Below are 24201 nucleotides of genomic sequence, written 5' to 3' on the forward strand. Positions count from 1 at the left end.
TATTACCTACATGAGTTTCATGATAGCGCTTCCTGCCGGCAGATTGCAGGACTTACTAGCCACGAAAGCTCTGTAACCAGCTACTCGACTCGACATTCGTAATGCTACTCGAAACGCTCGAGTCGAGTACCAACTACTCGATCGACTTGAATTTTCAAGTACTTGCACATCCCTAGAAGATGTGTTGTCATTACGATTACGCGGCGCGAAAATTCAAATGACTGTTGGAAAAGCGGTCGTATATTTTGTTGTTTGAAGTACTACTGGAATCGGAATCGATTTTTCACCTTGGCAAGTATTCGTTTTCGATTCCGGTTCTTGGTCGAGAATCGAGGAATCGAAGAACCGAGGAATCGAACCGACCCATCACTATAAATAAGTAATAATCATGAAACATAATTTCTTTGCATTTCTTAAGAGAGAAAAGGCTTATCACGTAGATTTTAGTAGTGTTATTAAGCACATGAAATTTAACACTCAGATGCATATAAATTCCAACATACATCGCATCAGAGCCACATACATATAACATGTGCAGTTACAATATAAAGTGTGAGGATTTATAACTGCTGATCTGAAGATAACATTATTTCTTGTACAGACAAAAACTGGCTGATTTAAAATGGGCCACAAAAGACATGTAAGTAAACATGGTGGTATACTGAGATGCTGCTTAAACTAAATTCCAACATAATAAAACTTCTAATATTAAAAAAAATTTGATTATGTGCATAAGGTCTGATAAACAGCTTTGACTAATGAGCATTTGGGATTATTCAGTATAAGAATAAATCTCCAACCACTCAAGACTACATCCCCCCAGGTCAACTCAAATGATTTTTCCCCAAATAAATTTTTCCATACGGTATTGCCCTACCTAAAGTATTAATCTGATTTTCTTCATGAATTTGTTAAATCTATTTCTATAATTTTTCTCCCATGCAACCCAAGGCAATACATTTGTCTCCACTCCTAGGAAAGCTATCATTTTAAAGGAAATACATATTTACCTCAATTTTGGCATGCTCTTGAGCTATAACAATGTCCACAATTTCTAAGGAATCCTCAGCTTTCTGTAAATCTAATTTCAGCTCTGTATCATTCGGACTCAACAAAGTCTTCTTGAAAATATTTTTATAGTTTCTGTAGTCATCCCTGATAAAAGAAATTTACTGATTAGCAATAACATGGGTTGGGAAATTATTATTATTATTATAGTATTCTACTGATAGAGGTATGACCTTCCCATAAAAATTAAAAAGTTAATCAAAATCTTTTACATACCTATGCTTTTTCACATAATTCCAAGAATATGGTCTTATCCTTTGTTCTATCATAGCATTGTACGCATACTTCCACCAAAGATTAGAATTGTTCCTCACAGGGACTCCAGGATGAAATTGACGAAATTTTCTGAAACAATTTTGCAAAGTTATACACGATTCTAGCAACAGTCATTGATTACCACTACTGAATGCAGAACAATTATAGGGTTTCTTAATTGCATTGTAGGAGGCTGAACCAATACAAATGTTTGCTATATGGGTCCCAAATTTTATTCATATTAAATCTCCAATATGCTATCAGCACCTATGCATATTGTACTGAAGAAAGGTGTAAGGCATTGAAAGAATTGAGTGACCTTTCTCCAGAATCTTCTTTCAATTGCACCTTTTAATACTCTGACTAAAATCAAAAGCTATCATTAAATCAAGAATTTACCATACTTTTATCATAAAAAAACCATCTAATATACCCTACATTCAGAGAGAAGATAGTTGTGCCCTTACCTGTTAATAGTTAATCTATGGAATGAGTCTAAAACAGCCAGTATAGAAACATACTGCTTGTGGGAAATCTGTGTGGCTGCATCTTGAAGAAGAAAATCCACCAACAGTTTTGGTACTCTTGCTTCATTTGATTTGTTCATAATGACTTTAATCTTGGCTGTGATAGGTTTTACCACTGAAAAGAAAGCAATCCTTGAGAAAAAGGTGTGATAGAGATAAATCAACAGTGAGCAAACATTCAAAGAGAAGTTAAAACCATGAAATTATCATAAGTACGCTATTCATTTGAGATGCATTTGTGTTCTTACAAAATTGAAATTCTTCTCCAGCGATGGCAAATGACTCCAAGCCATTCCTCATATCAGCCCACCATTTTCCAGGAGGACTGAAGTCCAGTGAAGAGGCAGCTAAGGCACCTTTACCACAACATTCATTCCAATACATAGAGAATGATTCAAGGCGTACCAATTGGTAAAAGGTGGTTGCTCCTTGAGGAGTGGTTGAGGGCTTCCATTTGCTGGAAAAAGTTGAAAAATGAGAGATAAAGCAAATATTTTAATCGTGAATCTACTAACCCTTCAGAATTTAAAAACTGAAAGTGAGAATACTACAGTTATTCCGTATTCCCTTCTCGACAGAAATGTAACACTCAAAATTTCCACGAACACACGTGGGAGGGCATAAAAAGATATGAAAAATGAAATGAAAAAAAAAAACATTAGATGTAACAAAAGAAGAAAGTGGAGATTAGATTGATGTATCCGTGAGAGATTAGTGTATCAATCTGTTCGTTGGTCACCCTTAATATTACGTACCAGCAGACTACCAATATATATACAAGAAGAAACTTTTATAAACAGAATTGTATAATTACATTGAAAAATATTGCACGTTATGTCTGAGTGACCCCTTTCCCCAGGGTACTAAAGATACTGTGTACTGCAATATGAACAGATTTATTTTTTATTGTAAACTATTCTTGTAATAATAATGTAAATTCTTGTAAAATTGTAAATTAGATGACTCCAATTCCATGTAAAATATGGTGTAGGGATAATGAAGATTATTATTATAATACAATATGAATACGCAAGCAATTAGCTTCTAAGTAAGTATGGAAAGAAATGAACCAAATAATTTGACATAAGGTACTTGCACCAAAAAGCTCAACAAAAAAAAATGTAAATGAAATAACTAGAGTACCCTAGAGCCAATTTGTCTTCTAGTACAGGTTAAACAGAGTAAAAATCCAACTATTCACACTTAAGAAAAGGAGAGGCAGAATGAATAATTGGAATACACAGATTTTTGTAAATCAGACAGTGCATAATGAAATTATTGCATTTCATGTCATTCATGCATGAATAATTCCCAAAACAGTCAACCAATGATTATATGGAGATTACCAAAGGCTGTTGTGTATTGAAATTTTATGATATTTCAAGGATGTATGTGCCAGCTATTTACTTACTTATTAGTAGTTTCCACAGAGGCAGTTTGAAGACATATACCACAAGCCAAGGGACTCCCTGGACTAGAAATTGTGTCCTCATATCTCAGATGAAAATTGCGAATAAATATTTGCAAATTGTTGATGATAGTGGTCATCAAGTTTTCAAAGAAATTTCTGGATTCTGGTGGCCCTAGAATTAAATTTGCGAGAGAAAAATATTAGGTCAAAGCAATAAGAAATACAGCACACTCCTGAGTATCCGGGCTAATGATGGGGAGAGGCAGCACGGATAATGGGAAAACACAAATAATCCAAACTTTCACACTAACTTAATGTAATTTTCATCATGTACGTACAGGATTGATTGATATAAATCACTTTGATTTAAATCGCGATTTAAATCACTTGATTTTTATTTTAAAAAATCAGGTGATTTAAATCATAATTTGATCTATATGTTTGATTTTTAAAGAGTCAAGAAAAGAAAGCTGTAAGTGCATAATTTTGATTTTTATTTCTTAATTAATACAATTAATCGACAGTTATCAGCACAATGGTGGCTCTTAAATAGAAATGATATTGTAGGAATGCATGTAACATGAAAATAAAAAAAAATGGCTTTGGTTGGAATACTAGTGTATCCGTTGAAAAAAAATTGTTTTCTGATTTAACTTCTAAGCGTAGGCACCATACAAAGTTGCAATTACAGAATTTTTCTAAACTTCATATGCTTTAGAACCGCAGAATATAGTACATTTGATACTTCCATTGGCAATTTTATATTATGCTGGTGTAATTTTTAATTTGATACCATTGGCATTTCCATAGTTCTCTCCCCTGATTGACTAAATGTTGTATTGAGTTTAGAGTATATTGCCTCTTATTGTTTCTGCAAACGATCATTCTCCAATATGCTGCCCAAATAGTTAGTTTTGCAAATAACTGAATTTTGAATCATAAAAATCTCATTTGAATCAATAAAATCCGATTTAAATCAATAAAATCCGATTTAAATAAAAAAAATCTACAAAAATGATTTTTTTGAAAAAAATCATGATTTTTATCAACCCTGTGTACGTATATTAAAATTAATGCATTTAATGGATTGTTTTAAATTGTTTTATTGGGACAATGTTAAATTCTTAGTTGTACGAGATTAGAATTAGTGTATTATTTTTACCATGGATATCTATTCTATTTCTTTGAATTATGTACTTCCTGATTTTATGTTACCACCCGACATTATGGTCGACTTGTAACAATTTATGTAATAATAATAATAATAAATCAATTAAACTATTAATATCAAAGTGTAATGACTGCTCTGCATTTTCCCCACCTCTCGCCGACTTCCGTTCGTCGCTCGCTGATGATGACTCAAAATCCCAAGACATGAGCGACCGCTCACCTATGGGGGTGGGGGTGATGTGTCGCCATGCACGAGGCGACGACGGTTGGACGGTTGGGGAGGCGCGTGGAGGAGGCGGCAGTCAGTCAGTAGAGCGGAATAAAGCATGTCGTAGAAGATACTACTGACTCCTTAATTCATCATCCCGTTCCCTTGACGCGTCTCTTAAGAACTCCCAATAGTCAATCGATTTACAAAAGCATAGGTATTTTATGTTATTTAAGAGATGCTTTCCCGAATCATTACCAGCTTTCTTTTCTCGACTGAGATCTTTTTAGCGGCAATAAGTTGATTGCACTCGTATTTTTACTGTTCCGTGTAATATGTACCTGGTTTCTGAAAGCCACACATCCGTGGCTGCAATATCACAGATTCAGAAATATGCTTTGCATGAATGCTACAAAACCACTGCGCGACGTGAAGAACTACACTGTCAGGCACCACGCCACGTATTTGCTTCTCGCACAAGTTGCCCGGGACGCAGATCCGTGATCACCAAGCATGATCGTGTACCGTGATGCTTGGAAAACAGGAACACAGTACTCCTGTGATGGCAACTGGTGCGTGATCACCCAATCCCCCAGTAGTGGTTATAAGAAATCAGGGCTTAAGGCAAACTGCCTACGCAAGCTAATGCCTGACAATGACTCATCTCTATCTCTACTTCCACTCCCCTCGCTACCTTCACTTCTACTATTCTCTTCCTCTCCAGCTTGACCTTGACTAGTCACGGCATAAACTTGCCTGATTGCGACGAAATCTCCAGTTTCTAGGGGCCTCATTCAACTGCATGCGAGTCCACGGCAATAATTGCGTGTTTGCCATATGAAATATACAAATAATGATCGTAGATAACATTTTTCTTTGTTTACGATTTGTTTACCATGGAAGAATGTTCTAAAATTATTCAAGAGATTTTTTCCCGCCGCTGATCGTCACGTGCAATGCTAAATCAGGCATCCAGATGAACTTGAAGCATTTCTTTATAGTAAATAAAATAATTACATCTTGTGAAGGGGATTCTAATGGAAATAATAGGCCTGTTGTAATCATGCATTAAAATGCAAATATCCTGCTGCTTTTGTGTCCAATTTTATTTTTTTACATAGATTCCGGAAAACATATGAGTGTGAACTCGTGCACGGATAATCTTCAACACAGATAAGCAGCACCTGGATAATCAGGGGTCTACTGTATATCCAATCCAATTAAATTTAGAATAAGGCAGTTTATTCAATAAAATTATGTCTGCGACTCCAAATATTCAAGAAAATTCTTCAAAACTCCCTTCAATTGCTGTATTATCTTCAGATGAGTCAATAAATACTTGAATTCTTCAAATTGGTATTAATAAGAGCAGATCCACAATAATGGCACATGAGGAGTGCAAATAAGTGGTTAAAAAAAACGAAAGAAGTCTGTAATTAAAGCATATTTAGGAAAGGAATTACATTAGAATCTGATTAAAGTAGGTTTTTAATTGGTGCCAACAATGCTGGTAGTTGTGTTAGAAACCATTCCGAAAAAGATGATAAAATCATCAAAAAAATAGCATCGAAATTAGTGATTAGCATATCATGCTGTATAAGGAAAGAAATTACTGCTAAAATAAGAAACGAAGATAACTCCTTTGCCTTAGTTACAGTCCAAGTCTACAGGCTGCAGCTTGTTTTTTTTCTTCTAATCTTCATGGACAAAACAATACTGCTGAGTAAATTTTAGGTTTATCTAAGGGTTTTACATTTTTTTCCAACTCATCAGCTTCATATTAAGACCCTCTGAAAATCTGAAACCTCTGCTACATAGAAAAATCGATCATCTTTTGAATCAATGAGTCAGTGAGTGAGTGATTGTTGAGTAGTTTTGCATGCGTAAATGATTTGATAAATGCTAGAATTCTTCAAGGTGGTAGTAGTAAGTGCTGAGGAATTTTTGGGTTCCATACTTTTGCTTATTGTTATCATAAGTGGTTCAAAAACCAAATAAGTCTCTTAAGAAAACATTTCAGGAAAGGAATGTGCACGTGCAACAACAAAATAACTAAAAGTATAGTTGGCAAACCACTGATTAGCAAAATGAAGATGATCAATTACCTGTGCTGTCATTTTGGCAGCAAATTATTAACTTAATTGGGATATTCACCTTATAAAGCTTATTACTTTTAACAATAGGGTAGTTTCCTTCATCAAAGAAAACGAAAGGCATTGATTGCGATTTGTTACCTACAATTAGTGTATTTATAATATACAAATTGATCCGTTTTAGAAATGCCAGTTTAGACGAATGTTAATGATCAATTTTAACATCATTTGAAAAAAGCCAGATTGGCGCCCAAGCAATGCTACTCCACGTGACGTCACAGGGACCTAGATGCTATACGAGTAGTCAGGAGTTTTACATCGTCTGATATTACCAAAGCATGCATGTGGCACAGGGCTCAGGGAAACATCTCTTAATAATCACCTATTAAAATTGCTTAAGGTCAGAGAGTTTCCTTCATTTGATAGGGTATTAATGATCTTTATTTAAGCCAAGCGTACTCTGCTACCTGCAAGCATCCTGCATCATAGCCTCAACCAAGGATGCCTCACACAGTGGCAGCCGGAACCAGCATTTTTGTGCGCTTGAAAATGTTCACTTTTCATTCAAACGCGAAAAATAGACATCGTCATTTAAAGATCAATAAGCATGAAATACGTACTCCAGAGTAATAATCTTTTGACTTAGGCAATAAGAAAATAATAGGACACCACCCTATTCTGGTGGTTATGTTAGCAACCATTTCCAAAACAAGAATAGAATTGTCTAAAAATTGCATTCACATGAAACATTTGGAGAACGGAGAGTGACAGAAAAGAAATGAAATGATAAAATAAGAAACTTTACTAGATTTTCCTAATTGTTGTCGTCCAACTATAGAGATTACAGCTTGCTTCGCAAACTTAAACAAATGAAAGTACAAAAGAAAATTTATCATTTTTCCCATTCGAACACACTGAAGTATTTTTGGGTACAAAGGGGTCACTTTTTTATGATTTTTGATTTTTTGCCAACCCGTTGGCTTAATAGTAAGTCCCTCTAAAATCTGAAATGTATACGACACTGCTGAGTACATCGTTTGTATCATTGAGTCATTCAGTCAGTGTTTTATATAGCTTTACAAACATGCCTAAAATAATATCAACATTAACAAGAAAGTGTGACTTTAGCAATAGTGCAGAAGTTGAAAGTTCACCATCCACATACAAAGTTATAAACATATTCACTATTTGGCATTGAGGGCATAGGCAGATTTATGGGGAGGCCCGGGGGCATGTACCTCCCCAGACGCTTAAAAATTAGACCAAATTTTTAAACTTTAGATTATCATAACATTCATTTTGTTTTGGTATTACAGAGACTACATCTATTAATTTCATATTAATAACTTTCATATTTAAATAAAGAGAATATTTCCTATCGTAATTGTTGTATCTTTTATTTAATCTAAAGTGTGAGAAGACCATTTGCCTATCAGAGCTTTGCACCCCTCCAGAAATAAATCCTGGATCTGTCCTTGAATGAGGGCATACATAGTTTGATTTGTAGTTTTCACAAAATAATTTTTATAACCATTAATAGCCTAAAAACAAAAAGAATAGAAATATGCTACTATGTCTCACTTATCAAATTTAAGTCTAACACATACCACTTCCAAAAAAACTTTCATTTTCCAAATCTGCCAACTTCTTTCTTTTAGCAGCTCGATTGAGCCGTTTTTCCTTTTGTGGATCAAACTCCCTCTCAGCAATAGGTCCAGCAATGAGAAATACATCCTGTGCAATTGAAAAAAATTTTAGTATAAAATCTCCATGAAAAAATGGATAAAAAACATTATAACTGAGCTATCAATCGTTCAGTTAGAATACAAGTACATACCAACATAACATGATATCTGAAACAGCTTCGGTAAGCTAATATCAAAAAATAATTCGTCTTTTCCTGAGCTAATAAGACATAATGTATTGTAAATAAATGTTACACCAGAAAATTAAAATTTATTCTTTGCATCCATTTTAATGTTAACCTAACCAATTGAGCTCACAAAAGTTACAGGCTGAATTCCATGTTCACAAGAAGAAGCCAACAGGAAATACATAATTAGTATGCATCAATCTCTGGCTATCCATACTTTTAGATGAGATGCATCTTGGTCTCAACCCCAATTTCATACAAAAATACCTTGCATGTTTTTCTTATGGTTAGTAGAAAAAATATTCAGAGGAACTTAAAATATAGAACATATGATACAGAGATCACTCACCTCAATCTCTATCCTAACTGATTTTGCGTAAAGATTATTCCATGGTATATCAAGGCTGACTTTTCCAATTGTTCCTACTTTGACTTCAATGGGCAAGTCCAATTCATACTGAAATGAAATAAATAACAAATTTACCTAGTTAACAGGGTTCTTCTCATGAAAGAATTTTAAGATTTCTCACTAGAATTATCTAACTAGGAGATGATATGTTTTTACAAATTAATTAAGTTGGTCCTGTAAAAAATATTAATCAAAAGGTGCAGCAACATATAATATTATTTTCAAACTAGTGAGAAAGTTTTCTTTTAGGATATAACATGCCAATGTTTTAGGCAGATATTGATAAATTCGAAGTAGTGGCTGGATAAAAGCTTAGGGATATGGGGATTACACATATCAGGTTTTAAAACATGAACAGATAATAAAAAGACTCCACAAATAGAGTAATTTCCTTCATCAAAGAAAACGAAATGCATTTATTGCGATTCCTTATCCACCATTAGTGTATTCATGATATATAAATTATTTGGTTTTAGAATTCCCAGTTTAGACGAATGGCAATGGTCAATTTTAACCTCATTTGAAAAAGGCCAGATTGGCACCCATGCCATTCCACTCCACGTGACGTCACAGGGACCTAGTTTCCATACGAGTAGATAGGAGTTTTGTATTGTCTGAGATTACCAATGCATGCATGAGGCACAGAGCTCAGGGAAAAATCTCTTAATAGCCACCCATTAAAATTAACTAAGTTCGGAAAGTTTCCTTTGTTTGATAAGGTAACAATAATCCTTATTTAAGCTTTCACACAGCATTTTAGCACAAGTAAAGTATCAGTATTGTGAAGAAATTTACACAATTCACTGCAGGAATCTAAAACTGTAATACAATCAAAACAGTCTTGAAGGAAAATGCTAAAACCGGTTAAATATATGAAATTTATATCAAAACTCCAGAAAACCACTACAGCAGACAAAAGAATATTGGCATTGAAAATACAAATGAATTAGCTCATTTTCCTCTACAGTTGTCTAGTTTCCGGTTTCTCTTTATTTTGGTTTGAATGTTGTGCTGAATAAGCACTGAATCACGATCACAATCACATTTTGAATGGTGAAGACTCCAACACTCCCAAGTAGGTACAGACAAAATACTTGAAAAAGAAGCAAAATTTCTTGTTATTTATTTTTTTTTTAATTATTATTTTTTTTTTAATTCCCAAACCACCGAATACAGCTCATGTTGGCCATTTTACATCAGGGTATTCAACAAATTTAATAATTAAACGCACACGAACAACCATGCCCTGGACAGGGGAAACCTACCCAGGCGGGACTCGAACCCGCGACCTCTTGTTTGGCAGGCGAGGACGTTACCCCGCCGCCACCGAGGCCGGCAAAGAAGAAATTTAGAAGAAAAACCAACAGCAAAGAGTAAGGATATGAGATCTTCCGGAATACGAATTATGGATGTAAATCAATACAAACCTTAGCTTTATTACATTTTTCAAATTGCCATGCACATTGAGGTTCACACAAACATGCAATTGGTGCATTAGTACCTACTCCATTAGCTGAGTGATATTGGAATAGATTAACTAACTTGAAAAATAAATTAGGTAACATCGTGCCATTATAAATGCAAAAATATTAAATATGAGGTCCTGGATTTGCAAGTTATCTGAAGCTTTTTGATTCAAGGAATAAATTCAATATATAAATTGATTCATGGAATAGCACCGAAACCTTAACTGCACTGGTGATATTTTGCACCGTCTATTGACAGACGAAAAAATGATACTTGTTGCAAAGATTCAGCAAATTTCATGAAATATTATTTTCCAGACAAAATGATGGATTGAAATAAGACTATGCTGAAATACTTTGGCTGTTATAAACAAAATTCTATGTAGCCACCTGATACACTGAAGATGCAAAATATGGTGCCTATAAGATCAATTTGGAGCGATAAAAATCGCTTAAAACCTCCATGGTTAGCAAAGGAAGAAACATAATGCGCATCATCTGCTGTATCTCAAGTGGCTCATTGAAATAATATATAATGTAAAATTTTTTCAGTATTCTCAAATACTTGGGCATCAGTGAAAATCTAGCTACTATCGTTTCCAAAAGATGTAGACACTCACGAGCCCCACTTAACTGATGTGGTAGGGTCGGTAAAAACTTGGAAGGTTGGCACATGAGGTAGCCTGCATCTCTCACCAGTACGCCAGCAATAGCCGACGAGGATGGACGCGGGGGCAACCAGGCTGGCGAGACAGGAGTCAAACTACAGGCTCAAATGCCCTAGCTGATAGAATGCACGAAGGAAACTCACATCCATGCACAGGTTGGGCCATCGGAGTGTTTTCTTGCGAGCTCTGTGGCGAGGATTTCCTCTCTTCAGATTCATATTTGGACTCACCATGAACACAGAATGTGTATGTGGCTCCGTAGCTGAGTAGGATTACTTTGCACGCATTTGTTGCACCTCAGTTATGGGGGGGATTCGAATCTGAGCAAATTGTATTTTTTTTCATTTTGTGAAAAGCTAATTGATAAAATCAACATAATAGATACAGTTGACTCAAGAATAAAATTAGCACATGCTTACGCATGCAATACAACTGGAGCAGTTTTACAATGATAGACTTAAATCAAACCATTGGTAGAAAAATCACTTGAAGTTACAAGCAATCACTTGATGCAAGCCCTTCTATTAATGAGTGAGGCACTGCAAAGCGATGCAATGCAATGAATACCATGCATGACTGTGGTAATTTCTAAACAGCATACATTTCCGTGGGTAAATCAATTCAAATCACCTAAATTACCCACTAGCAACTTTAAATAGCCCATGTAATGAATTAGTATACAGTGTTCATAGTAAATTTGCTGATAAGAAGGCAATATTAGATAAAAATTAAGAATAAAAGCCCATAGAAACTCCATTTAACATAGACTCCACTTGATGAAAAAATGAAATATGCTAGACGTGAGATCTACTGAAAAGGAGTAGCAATTGCACCTGAACTTCTCTTGTGAAAATTGATGGTGGCATTTTCAAATGATAGTCATTTATCTCATATTCATCACAAAATTTAGGAAAAGTATAGATGTGGAGAGATGAAAAAGAATAGGGTGCAACGTAATAGGTCTTCTCAGTATGTAGACAATATGGTTGTGGTAGAAGGTGACTAAATTAACTAACAGATATAAAGGTTTTATATTTCAATAGGTATTAATCCAACAAATAAGAGTGTTGTTATATTTCAATCCATCAGTATTCCATCAGCAAAGTCTAATTTAATATCTAGTTCTCACGAATACTATTTGACATTTCAAAGGTCAACATCGTCTTATCTTCCATAACTGATAGCTGGGTATAGTTCTTCAAAGTTCACATCATAGCTGCCTTAAAGTTGACCCACTTTACCTCATTCTCTTCCACGGAACAGACACATAACTATTATAGACTTTTGTGAAAATGAACATCACTTTCAATAGCCTCAATAGCTCCTAGCTATTTTAATAGGAGCAGATTGAGGGTATAGGGTGTTCAATCTGGAGGTTTTGAACACAGGCACAAGGAGAGGGATTTTGAAGTATGCAGAAAGATGGCGTACGAAAACCCCAGCTATATCATAAAATCCACCCTCACATTTAACAGCTTTAAAACATTCAACCCAGAAAACATTTGTCATGCATTCATGAAAAATGGACAGATTTTATTCAGTTGCTTGAAACCAGTGCTTAATTTCTAATTTTTTACACACCAGAACACATACTGTAGCATGCAGCAGCCATTGCTATGCGTGAGCTGGCACGTAGTCATGTCAGTCCAAAAAAAAAAGTCCACGAGATACCTGCATGGGATCGGCGGATGTCGGTCCAGGGGTTGACCCCTAGGAGAGGATGGCTCGGACCGGGGGTAGATAAGAGGGTTTTTTGGACCTTCCCCGGGGGAATATTAAAAGAACATGCAGAGCTTGGCTAGCTACTGAGTTCTTGGGTCACAAATGCCTGGGGTGGTCACACCCAAGAGGCTGGGGAACATATTTGTTCATTCTTAAAGGGAATAATGTCACTATTTTTGGGTCAGAGTGACTCCTTATTTCCAGCAACTAATCCTTCCATTTGAGAGATGCTCATATTGTCGCTAATATCTTGTTCGAAGACGAGAGGGATAAGAGAATACAAACACATTTAATCCACACTATTTTCAAATATAAGCCTTTTCCCACAAAACTTAAGATATTTTTAAAACTTGTAAAAAGTTTCAATTAGTAATCATGTTTTACCAAGTATTAAAAAAAAATTTGACCTAATTTTCCATGAGATGTGCCAAAACCCTCTGAACAGTCTTTCAGAGGCGCGAATGTGCATCCCTCGCTGTCTGGGAATTACAGCCTAGAAGTACAATGGTGTCAACCAGGCTGAACACTTTAAATTTACTACAGATAACTTTCTTATAATTTTTTCACACCATTGGCCACAAAACTTGTTCCTAACAAGAAATATCATCCCGATTTCTTCAGTCAACATATATTGAACCATTAAACAAAACTGTTTATAGAGACTGCTTACTTTACCTAATCCTTTACATAAAAAAGGTGAGCAGTCAATTGAAAACTGACAAGACTAGTCAAACAGAGCAAAGTATCAAGATGGACATACAAAACTGCACAGCTAAATCATAGATAGGAACATCTAAATAGGCTTCATGAGAATGAAAAATGCTAAAAAGTAGCAATAAATGCAACAAATATAAAAATCAGATACTTTGCAAGACTAGAAGTAAAAAATCTAATGAAACTAGGATTTCTACAAGAATTAACAAAAAAATAGAGAAATTTTTTGATAATTCCACCCCTGAGTTTCTTTTTGAGTCATCCAAAGATATTATTAAGTTCATTTAGATGCTTTTCCCCACCACAATATGTTACATGAAGCTGCATTAAATTTCACTATGGCATATAGGATTTTGATAAATATGCACTAAAAGAATGGCAAAGGAGTAGTTGGCAGGTTTTATTCTAGCATGACATAAAACATGCCTAAATTATTATTAAAAACAGTCAGAGGCAGGGTAACGATGCAACATTAAGGACAATGTAGTATTAAACAGTGCTTACCAGAGCCTCAGGTTTAAACTTCAAATCTCTCAGGAGCACAGTTCCACTAAATATACCAACATTAAGATTTTCAGTGTCAAGATCTTGAATATATTTCCCTAAGCACCGGTTTAAGTAAGTGGCTACTATTCTCTCAAACATGATGTATTACTAATTGGCCAGCTGCAAAAAATGAAATAACATGATATTTCACTGTAGTCCTTTGAAAACTCCAAAATGCTCACGTCCAAAAAAGCTTATGAATTCCACAAAATATGAGTCTGTCCCACTGAATGGATACTATAATGCACCAATTTACAAAGGTGAACATCTGGAGAAATATTTCCCCACGAAGATGGAAAATTACGAAAATAATCAATTAAAAACGTCAATATCGTCGCTAAATGTGTTCATAATGTTGTTGAAAAACAATATTTAAAAAATGACAAAAGAAATAATTGTCACATTAATCCAATAACTTACTCACGGGCATAAGGCTCCAGTGCTTTCAAAACATGTACGTGAGAGTATATTTTAGAAGTGCATTACGGCATATCTGCTGTCATTTGAGGTGTAGAACCTAATCAAAACACACAAACTTCAGATACCGTTCACAGTGATTCAGATGGTGGCAGAACATCTGGAGATAAGCTATCTAGTGAAACGGGCATAACAGCAGTAATCGGAAAATAAGGCGTAAGAACAAAAAAACACGGGTTTAGGGACATAAATGCCACGCGATAGTTTTATTTAGGTGGAAACTGAAGCAATAATTTCCTTTTTACAGACGACACAGAGTCAAAATGGTAGCAACTATGCGCGCGCTGACTGTAGTAATATTGATTTCGGACTTTCTGCTGCCCCTGAAATGACGCAACCAAATTTCTACCCACACACGTTTTCTACGCTTCGTCGATGAGGCCCGAAGTTCTCATTCACTCGGTAATTGATTGAAATTTTATCAATCGCCTTCCGATGAACCACGAGAATTAAAGCTATAGTGTTTGCGATACAACCATTTTAAATATCGGTGCGACCGTAATCGGCTATTATTATGGATGTTTTCGCTGTAATATAATTGCTATCCTTTCGTTGCTTAAGGAAAATAAGAGCACGAAACTGAAAGGAAGAAGAAACGAAAAGGTTTTTATTTCGGGCTAACAATTCAATATATTTTCACGGTCAATTGCTTAAAATAAAATGGATATGTAAGCATTATATTACGGTGAATATTGACGGCCTATGCAGAATCAGGCCGCTACCGGATGATTTATACTTCGATTGCGACGTGCGTAATTAGGATCCCCTTATATACGGGCATTGTACAATATTTTAATTTTTATCTCCTAGTGAAATGTATGATTGTCAATTTTTTGGCATATTGACGAAATAATAACAAATACAATGTAGGTAATCAATTAAAATCGAGGTAAACCCAATTTTAACTTAGACTTGATCATTTTCGCCGGAGGGGGAGAATAAAATAATTACTGAAAGGGAACTAAATGATTGAGATTGAAAATTATGCCGGATAAATGGCTCGGAGATGTCATCAAAGAGAGTAAAAAAATTCTGAGATAACCATACAAAACGCTGCATTAGATTTAAATATTCACAATAATACCATACACAATGGAGGACGGAAGGCACTTGAACTTAGCCCCAGTAAGTATTACCAAAAATATATCATTATTATCGAAGAGGCGCTTAAATAAATGGCGACAGCTAACATTTGGAACACACATGACTAGAGGAAAGAATGCTCAGTTTACATGGAATAGTCACTTTTTCAAATTTGCAAGATTAGTTAAATTTAAATGAAACCAAAAGACCCAACGTCGTAGGACTAATACTGTGCAGCACCTGATTTAGAGGTGAGTTATAAAAATGAAAATTCTAACTAAATACCATGCGGAAAACATGGACTACTGGACATTCCACTTTCAAGCAGCACAAATGGAAATTAATTCTGATAGGAAAACTGTTTCTACAAGAGAACCTGGACTTAGTGAGGTGAAAGTATTGTTAAATCAGTTGAGCGCTTGATGTCCACTTCACTCTGTTCTCTACTTCTGCTTGGCTTTAATGAGAGAGAAACTGATTAATATGACAAGAAGAGTAAATACGGACTTTGTGGAGGAAAAAGGAAGCCTTAAGAGATGGAGATATATGAATGTATTTTGAGACTCCAGTCAAGTTGGAATGGAAGAGATGCATAACTGCACTTAAAAAAAACATAAGCAACTTCCACTTCGACCATTTTACAGTTAGCAAACCGATATATTGGCCCTCGCCGGTTGTGTAAAAACTGCCACAGGTCAATGTACCAGCCAAACTATTTGGCTTATTTTATTCCGTGATTGTAGCCATTTCACCGGCTACCATCCCAATAATATTTGGATGAATGACAATCCAGCAGGAAGTGACGTGACTAAATGCGCACCTATTCATTGATATAATATGGCAAAGAACTCATTTTCATTGCTGTGTTTGTATCAATTTAGCTCAAAATCCACGTGTAAATCATTACAAGAGCATTTTGATTCCTAGACAAAATAATAATCGTGATCTGAAACTAATAATTCGAGAAAGATGATCATCCGAACTTCACTCAAAAACCATTGGCTTCCAAAGTTGGAAATTTTAGTGGGCCATACCTCACCCAACATAACATTAGTTAACGAGCAGTTGTATTCTCACCATTCACCACTTTTCAATGTTTTTTCTGAGAAACCATTACGGATGACACTCACCACTCCATAACACCCCTCCCGGTATTTCGTCATCATACACCAACCCTCGGCTACACCGTGCAGTGACCCATCAGCGACGTACTTCCCAAACCTACCTTCCCTTCCCTTACCCCCTCCACCAAATAATACACCGCAATTCAAGACACCACTTCTCTCACAAATTATCAGCAATACATTGTATGCTTCACAGATTATGATTGATTCCATTGTCGAATTACAACAGGATGAAGGAGCTAAACACAATCAAACTAATTGCATCCAATAATGGGTACTCCGAAGTTCCCCCCCTTTCTCCACCTCCACTCTAACGCCTTCAAGGGTATAAATTCTGTGTACTGATACTTGTAATTGCCAGATGATGATACGCTGTATCGAAACCAGTCGCAATATATTTTATTCTGTGAAACAGCTAAGTGTTTTCTTAACCTTTGTGCATTCCAAAAACATAATTGCATTTCTTATAAAAAAAATTTTCAACAAAGAGATAGTAGAAGTACCCCAGAAGAAGATAAACAAAGAGATAAAAGAAGAGATAGAAGAAGAAGATAAAAGAAGTAAACATGTGGGGAAAGTGTCACAAACAATCAAATTGGAAACATGCAATTGTAAAAACATTCAAGCACAGACAAATATTGGACAGCGGCAAGCATCAAGTCTGAGACAATTGATCTTACATCAATACTCAGGGCGTCTACTGATTAGCAATAAAAAAAAATTCCCTGTAATTTCCAGGTATTACGAGGGAATTGCTTTGTTTCCTGGGGTGGTATTGTGTCTGGAAATGTAGTATTTTTGGCTGAAAATTACACATGGGGTAAAAATTACAGACCACAGAAGAAGTTGCCACATCATTTTAATGCAGTGTGAAACGATTTGAGATGATAGAAACTCATCTACTCAAGCTTGTTTCCCCAATCAAATGTGGTTTGATAGATATTCTAAACATAATATCAAACTTCAGCTCATATGTAAACATGTTGGGAAAAACACCATGTGAATTATCACATCAGCCTCATCACTAGGAATGTTATGATGGTGGGAACTTTACCAGCCATTCCGGAAGATGTCTACCTTAAATATTCACAACTTGATAGCAAGTATAACACCACAAAATACACCACATTGAGATTGCAGTGAGTTTGAAGTGAAATTCAGAAGCAAAACAGTTATGCCAACTAGTTTTCAAATATGACATGAAGTGTGTTAATTAATGATAGATAAAAAGCAAGCGACTACCCTAAAAAACATTCTTTGAATGGAAAATTATTGGAAGAAGAGCTTGCACTAAATAGACTAAGATTTCAGGGAAAATTAGAACAAAATTCTAATAATAATAATTTTATATTTTGCTTTACTCAGATTACATTGTAAAGATTCAACCATTGGGCTGGTTTTTGCCAAATGCTCATGCGCCAAAAATCAATTTTCCCAAGACATAGATCGATCACAGAAGTAAGGAAACAATTTATAGAACTTACATTTGGAACATTCTCTACAGAAGTGAGGCATGGACATTGACAGCAGTGGAGAAATCAACGGTACAGCCCTTTGAAAACTGGCACTACACAAAAATGATGAGGATCAAATGGATCCACCGGGTTAGCAATGAGGAAGGCCTAAGAAGAATATTAGAGGGGATAAGCCTCATGAAAATATTGGTAAGAAGATGGAACAACCTTATAGGCTATATCTTGAGACAAGATGGCCTGCTGGAGACAATCGTCAAGGGAATGAATGGAAATGGTAAGAATGGAAAAGAAAAACCTAGAATGAAATATGTATATGGAACAGGTAATGAATGGTGTGAAAGAGAAGAAATATGTAGGTTTGAAAAGATTAGCTGATAGGAGTACTGAGTGGAGAGCTGCGTCAATTTTAGGATTGTTGACCAGTGATTACGATATCAAATTCCCCGAGTAACCCAGAAGACTGAAATTCCCTGATTAGATGAGATTTGATAAACATTCTACTTAAAATATAAAACTTCAGCTTTTCCATGTTTTCCACTTAGCGGACGTCATTTACAACTGTGGCAGGCAGGAGATCAAAGGCTCTCACCAATGAAATTTTCTTATGCTCATAGAAAACATTTTTTTTTGACAAAAAATTGACTGACTCCCAAGTTATTGCTGAGGCAGCAAGACTCAAACCTCTACTCATCCATGTGATCATAAAAATATAGAAAAATAAACATAATTTTGATGGAGGTGGTGGCCTAAAATAAGAGCAAAACATGAAGCCCAATCATTCAATCAGCAATTCAACCCAAAGGTTGAGCTCACCAAGAATTAGCCACAGGCTCGTGGACATAAAATTTGAGGGTTGAGGAGACAGTATCTTTTCCTGGGCCACCTCGTACTTCAAGGATTTCATTTGGAGATGTTCTGAGGTTTCACCAGGTAGTTGGATCTGGGACCCTTGGATCAGCCGCCAAGCCAACTCTACTCACTATGCAACCATGCACACAAGTAATATAAGAAAATTTTTAACCTCCATCCCTAACATCTCTCACTTTTACCCTTTTGCAACTAACGTCGGAAATATTCGGCAGTACGTTTCTTGACCCAGGAGACGAAAGCTGAAAAAATCTGTCAAAGATTTTCCTATGAAGGCGAACGAATGTCAAAAATATCCAGCTCCCTGCTCTCCCCTATTTATGATGGTCACGGGTACACGAAGTCATAGTTTCAGGATCCAACACAATGGGGCAAAATCCAGGAGAATGTACCTGGACTCCTATTTTATTACCCTCTTAGTGGTAAGGGACTGCGGTCATACAATTGTTTATTCAGATATTTTGCAAAATAAATATTTGCTCCTTTCTCAAAAAATATAAACTAAGAATTGAATTCTTTGTCTTTTGATCAGCATTCAAAATTTTAAAATGGAATTCTACCATAATTATTAACTTTTACCTTGATTTTAGGATAAAAATAAACATGGAAATCGTTGATGTCAACAAATCCATTAATATTGACCACAGAGCTTTGCTCAAAATTTGACTATCTTAGAAAAAAATGAGGAATTCAATTCCAAGTCTGCAAATTATGAGCAAGCAACAATTACATAGCTTGTAGCTAATTCATATTAACAAATCATAGGTTCACCAGGAACCAATGCTGCTCGTAAGGTTATAAACTCGGAAAGGAAGGAGCCCAACTACCCTCGTCACGCGAGGTAATGCGGAGTCCATGCAGGGAAGGGTCGAAAAAGGTTGGTGCTGAGAGTGTGTGATTATCCAGGAGACCTTTCTGAACGAATGTCTGGCAAAAATGCTCTGTGCAGAGGAGACGTAATAGTCTCTTGGGGTGGCTCAGTTGAGCAGTCATGCTAAGGAGAGAACTCCTCTGTCTCAAAAGGGTTAACATCTCCCATTTGGACCATTTATGATGGAGATAAAAAGACAAGCAGTGGTCATATGCATTGGTTGGTCATTGTGCCAAAGCAAAATAACACATAGCCTACACTGAAAAATACAATTGGTATGGTATCAATAATAATTGCTATGGTACACCAAATCCCAAATTCACCAAGTAACCATAACTAATGCATAGAATATGTTTTGCTCATTTGAATCTCATGTAGTTAACATAGATAAAATAAGCCATGTTTCATTTTTTCTTATCAACAGATTGTACATGGCTAGTCAAAGGGAACACATATCATAACCGTGCCTTAAGAGAGGTTTACCACTAAGTAAGGAGATATACTAAACTATTTACAACCAAGCCCACAGCCATCAGGGGTGAGGGAGGATAAACCATTTGAATTATGAATGCTGACAAAATTAAACTTTTAATTGACACTTTAATATTAAAGAATCCTATTCCACTGATAAAAACAAGCTTAAGTTAAATAAAAATTACCTCTGAAGCTGTGACACTTATTTATAATTTGCAACGCCTAAATTATTTTTCCATCTTATTTTTTTCTATAAATTTTGGATTCTCTTCATTTCCTGAGTGTATTTAAGCATACCATAACAAATCTACAAAATATTAATTTGAAATAATATGCTAACTTGAAATCAATATTACTGTGGAACAAATTAATATTTAGGCACTAAGCCAATTATTAAAATCTCTAGTGATAAGCATAATAACATTACATATTTGCAAATGCAATTTCATGTTTAAATTTATAAATTTATTACATGTTCCAGGTTTTGCCACAGTTCTGAATCATCAGAGAGATTTATAATTAGGTGGTAACCCAAAAAATAATGACTTTTGAGGAGAGGTGGGGAATATGGTGGAGGAGGATATTATTCTGTTGGGTGCAAGACCAAGTCTTAGCTCTGGTGGGTTGGATTAGGCTGTGTCACTGGGATTAAACAATTGTACGGCAACTTGACCATTGGTACTATCATTATTAACACCTGCTTCTCTGTGTATGGCCCTTTCTTTACATCAGATATGGGAATGGTGGAAAGGTAGGATGACACATTCTCGGGCTTCCCACTAAGTTAAAGTTGGCTATTATTATCAGTGATAATGAGAACATGCTTCCAGAGGTAAATAGAAATCCACTATTAACCACCAAATTTTTACAAGAAAATGCAATTCACTAGAACTTTTTCTATTGAAAAAATATATCACCATAAATTTATGAACAAGAGGAATGAAAATAATAGTTATTGGAGGAGGAATGAAAATAATAGTTATTGGAGGAGGAATGTTGTCGAGGGACCACGGAGACCGTGAAAATTTTACATAAATTCTGAGTAAGAGGTAAAACCACTTAGACACGATAATGGCAGTGATCGGGTCAGAATTGATGGCTTGCGTTCCCAGATATACAACCACAGCAGTTACAACCTGCTACTGTAATCATGAAAATGTTGATAACATATGCTTTCTATGCATAACATATGCATAGCAGCCGTAGCTAGCGATAAAGTCACACTTCCCCATCTCTTTCAACCATTTCAGAGGTGATTTAATGCAAGATGATGCCGAGTGAGTGCCAATTAAACGCAATATTATTCAAAATCTTAACTTGCGATACCGTCTTGTTTTGAGACAGATTATGAGGGTCTATTTACGAAATTACAACAATTGCGAAAAATATCATTCAATGGGTAATAAGGTTAATATTACATATTTATCCTGCTTTTCGTTTCAGTAATGTGATAGTTTATTCGTAAACCACGGTGTAAAGCTATTTCACAGTTCCCTGAACGAATGATGTAAACATGTGCGGCTCAAAAGTCGATGTAACACCAAGTTAGGCAACCAGTAGGTCATTAATAAATAATTTATCCCTACATATCTTTAATTAATTAAGCATTACCTAGGTCATCATTTCGGCAATCTGCAGGGGTATTACTCGAGAATGTAGTCCAATGCAATCTCCGCATGCATGTTCCACGTTGTTGTACTTTGTCTGTCAACATAGTCCGTTTCATGAAGAAATTAAAGCCTCAACAAGGATTATGGTGGCTTTCAAGAGTATGGATACACACCAATGAAGTATATTACATTATTAAACAACTGCCATTACAATTTCAAAACTCCACGAATTTACTTCAATATTTGGAAAACTTATCAAATGTCGTGCCAGAAAAACAAATAGCTTCCGAAATGCGTTTACCATAAGTATTGCCAACCTTCTGTATTCACATATTTTTATCACTTTATTAAATATAAATATTTATATCAATAACAATTTGAGAGTATATTATATGTATATTTATTGCGATTGATTTTTCCATTGATCACAAAAACACCCTGAATCCATTATTATTGTTTCTCTTTTACAAATGTGAACTTAGTAAAGTTGGCAATATGAATCAAGATTTGGGTCTTGTTTACATCTGACGGGTGACGTTAACGAAGTCGGCCCATCGTGGTGTATTTGCAGGCGCAGATGATTTTGATGCTGAGGATGTGTAGTTATTGATGGCTAATGATCTGCGTTGATTGTATTGATTAGACCGTTTGAAATGATTTCGTGCGAAAGACCAAGTTTTTCTAGATACCTGCGGAATGTCGCCAAACTAGGCATCTCTAATGAAAACGAACTCAATTCTGTAACCTTAGAGAAACGTCTGAAATGGAAAGAAGAGAGGGGCAAAACGTAAGAAATGATTGTATGAATTTGTTATTCTACATGTGTTACCATGTCATCGTCCTTTCATAGTGAGTCTTTTCATTTTTATGCAGGAAGGTGGTGTGGAAAGTAGTGAGAGATTATTTATTGAATCATTCGAGCCCGGGTAGCTCTCTAAAAACTAAGCTTGAAAAGCTAAGGGCCTTCTGTAAGGAGCTTGCAGGTAAAGATGTTCAATTCATGGAGACTATATGGGTCGACGGTTAAAATTATGATTGTGAAACAGTGTGTAGTATTGTCTTGGAAGTGATTCTGTTTTAGTTAGGTTTATCTATTTTTTCCATAGGGGAAGAGGATCCAGAGGTTATTGATGATGCTGCGTTGTTAATGTTAAAACTTTTCATTGGTGACAAATTAGTATCAAATTCTAAGCTGGCATCGCTGAAACAAGTGTTTGGTTCTGTCAACCTGCAAATTGGTAACAAAATATCAAATGTGAGTGATTTATCATAAATTTTTCTTTTAATTACAATGTTTTAATGAAAACGTCATCCTGCTACATTATTCACACTGGACATTTGTCCTCTAGGATGCTACCCTATTTCAATTGTTTACTGGGTCTTGGATTTCTCTAGTGTGGATTCTAATTAAAGGTAGCTAAATTACTCTAATCTAGGTCAAAATTTTGATGGTAGCCCCTTCACATTGTTGCCTAAATCACTTATTAGTGTATGGGTCTGTCGGATGTGTTAGAAATCATTAATATAACTTTCACCTTTGTCTTTGGCGAGCATCTGGTTTTATAGCATCTCTTTGGTGGAGGACTCCAGAGGAATTTTGTTGTTTTAAGCCACTCCATTGGGACAAGTAGTAACATTGTATTCTGGTGGAGCACATTTTAATCAACTTATAGCTAGCATTCAAGACTATAGAGACCACCTTAAATGGGCACTACTACTTAATAGTTTATGTTATTCATGTGTGGCCTTTGTGTGAGTTGAAGTCTTACCCGGCCCATTTTCAATCTTGTGATCCCATGGTTTTTCCCTCCACATCCCTCAGCTAAACATCAGGTTCTATTGATGTTCTTCATCAGATTCTAGTGAAGTTATTTAACCGCATCCTTGCTGTGGCAGTGGCAACGGTTTTGCAGGCACTCCAGTCCGTGTTTTCAAGTTGAAGATGCTGGTTCCCAATTTTCGCTCTTTTATATAGGTCCCCTTAGCTGACAGTTTTTGCAGATGCTCCTCCCATTGGTCTGCTTGAGAAGTCTACCAATGAGAGAGCAGCTGCAGGGCCCTATATAATGAGGGTGGAAATTGTGAAAAAC

The 24201-nt window shown here is 35.7% G+C and overlaps 2 protein-coding genes across 4 annotated transcripts in view; one reads left to right on the forward strand and one right to left on the reverse strand.

Annotated features, from left to right (window-relative positions):
* The window catches only part of LOC124165083 (vacuolar protein sorting-associated protein 13C-like), a 109939-nt gene extending 95073 nt beyond the window's left edge, over window positions 1–14866 (reverse strand). For all 3 annotated transcript variants that reach the window (XM_046542349.1, XM_046542347.1, XM_046542346.1), the window contains exons 1-9: window positions 14555–14866; window positions 14089–14250; window positions 8955–9062; window positions 8340–8466; window positions 3262–3433; window positions 2099–2307; window positions 1791–1965; window positions 1285–1413; window positions 1011–1155 (exon numbers count right to left, since the gene is read on the reverse strand). In XM_046542349.1, coding sequence (XP_046398305.1) covers window positions 1011–1155; window positions 1285–1413; window positions 1791–1965; window positions 2099–2307; window positions 3262–3433; window positions 8340–8466; window positions 8955–9062; window positions 14089–14229 — 1206 coding nt within the window. In that variant the 5' untranslated portion in view covers window positions 14230–14250; window positions 14555–14866. The remainder of the gene's footprint in view (window positions 1–1010; window positions 1156–1284; window positions 1414–1790; window positions 1966–2098; window positions 2308–3261; window positions 3434–8339; window positions 8467–8954; window positions 9063–14088; window positions 14251–14554) is intronic.
* Window positions 14867–22630: 7764 nt separating this feature from the next.
* LOC124165102 (activating signal cointegrator 1 complex subunit 3) overlaps window positions 22631–24201 on the forward strand; it is a 73348-nt gene continuing 71777 nt past the window's right edge. The window contains exons 1-3 of the mRNA XM_046542391.1: window positions 22631–22898; window positions 22985–23094; window positions 23218–23366. Of these exons, the coding sequence (XP_046398347.1) occupies window positions 22765–22898; window positions 22985–23094; window positions 23218–23366 (393 nt within the window). The 5' untranslated portion in view covers window positions 22631–22764. The remainder of the gene's footprint in view (window positions 22899–22984; window positions 23095–23217; window positions 23367–24201) is intronic.

The sequence above is a fragment of the Ischnura elegans genome, chromosome 9, assembly GCF_921293095.1.
Source record: "Ischnura elegans chromosome 9, ioIscEleg1.1, whole genome shotgun sequence".
Classification (NCBI taxonomy): domain Eukaryota; kingdom Metazoa; phylum Arthropoda; class Insecta; order Odonata; family Coenagrionidae; genus Ischnura; species Ischnura elegans.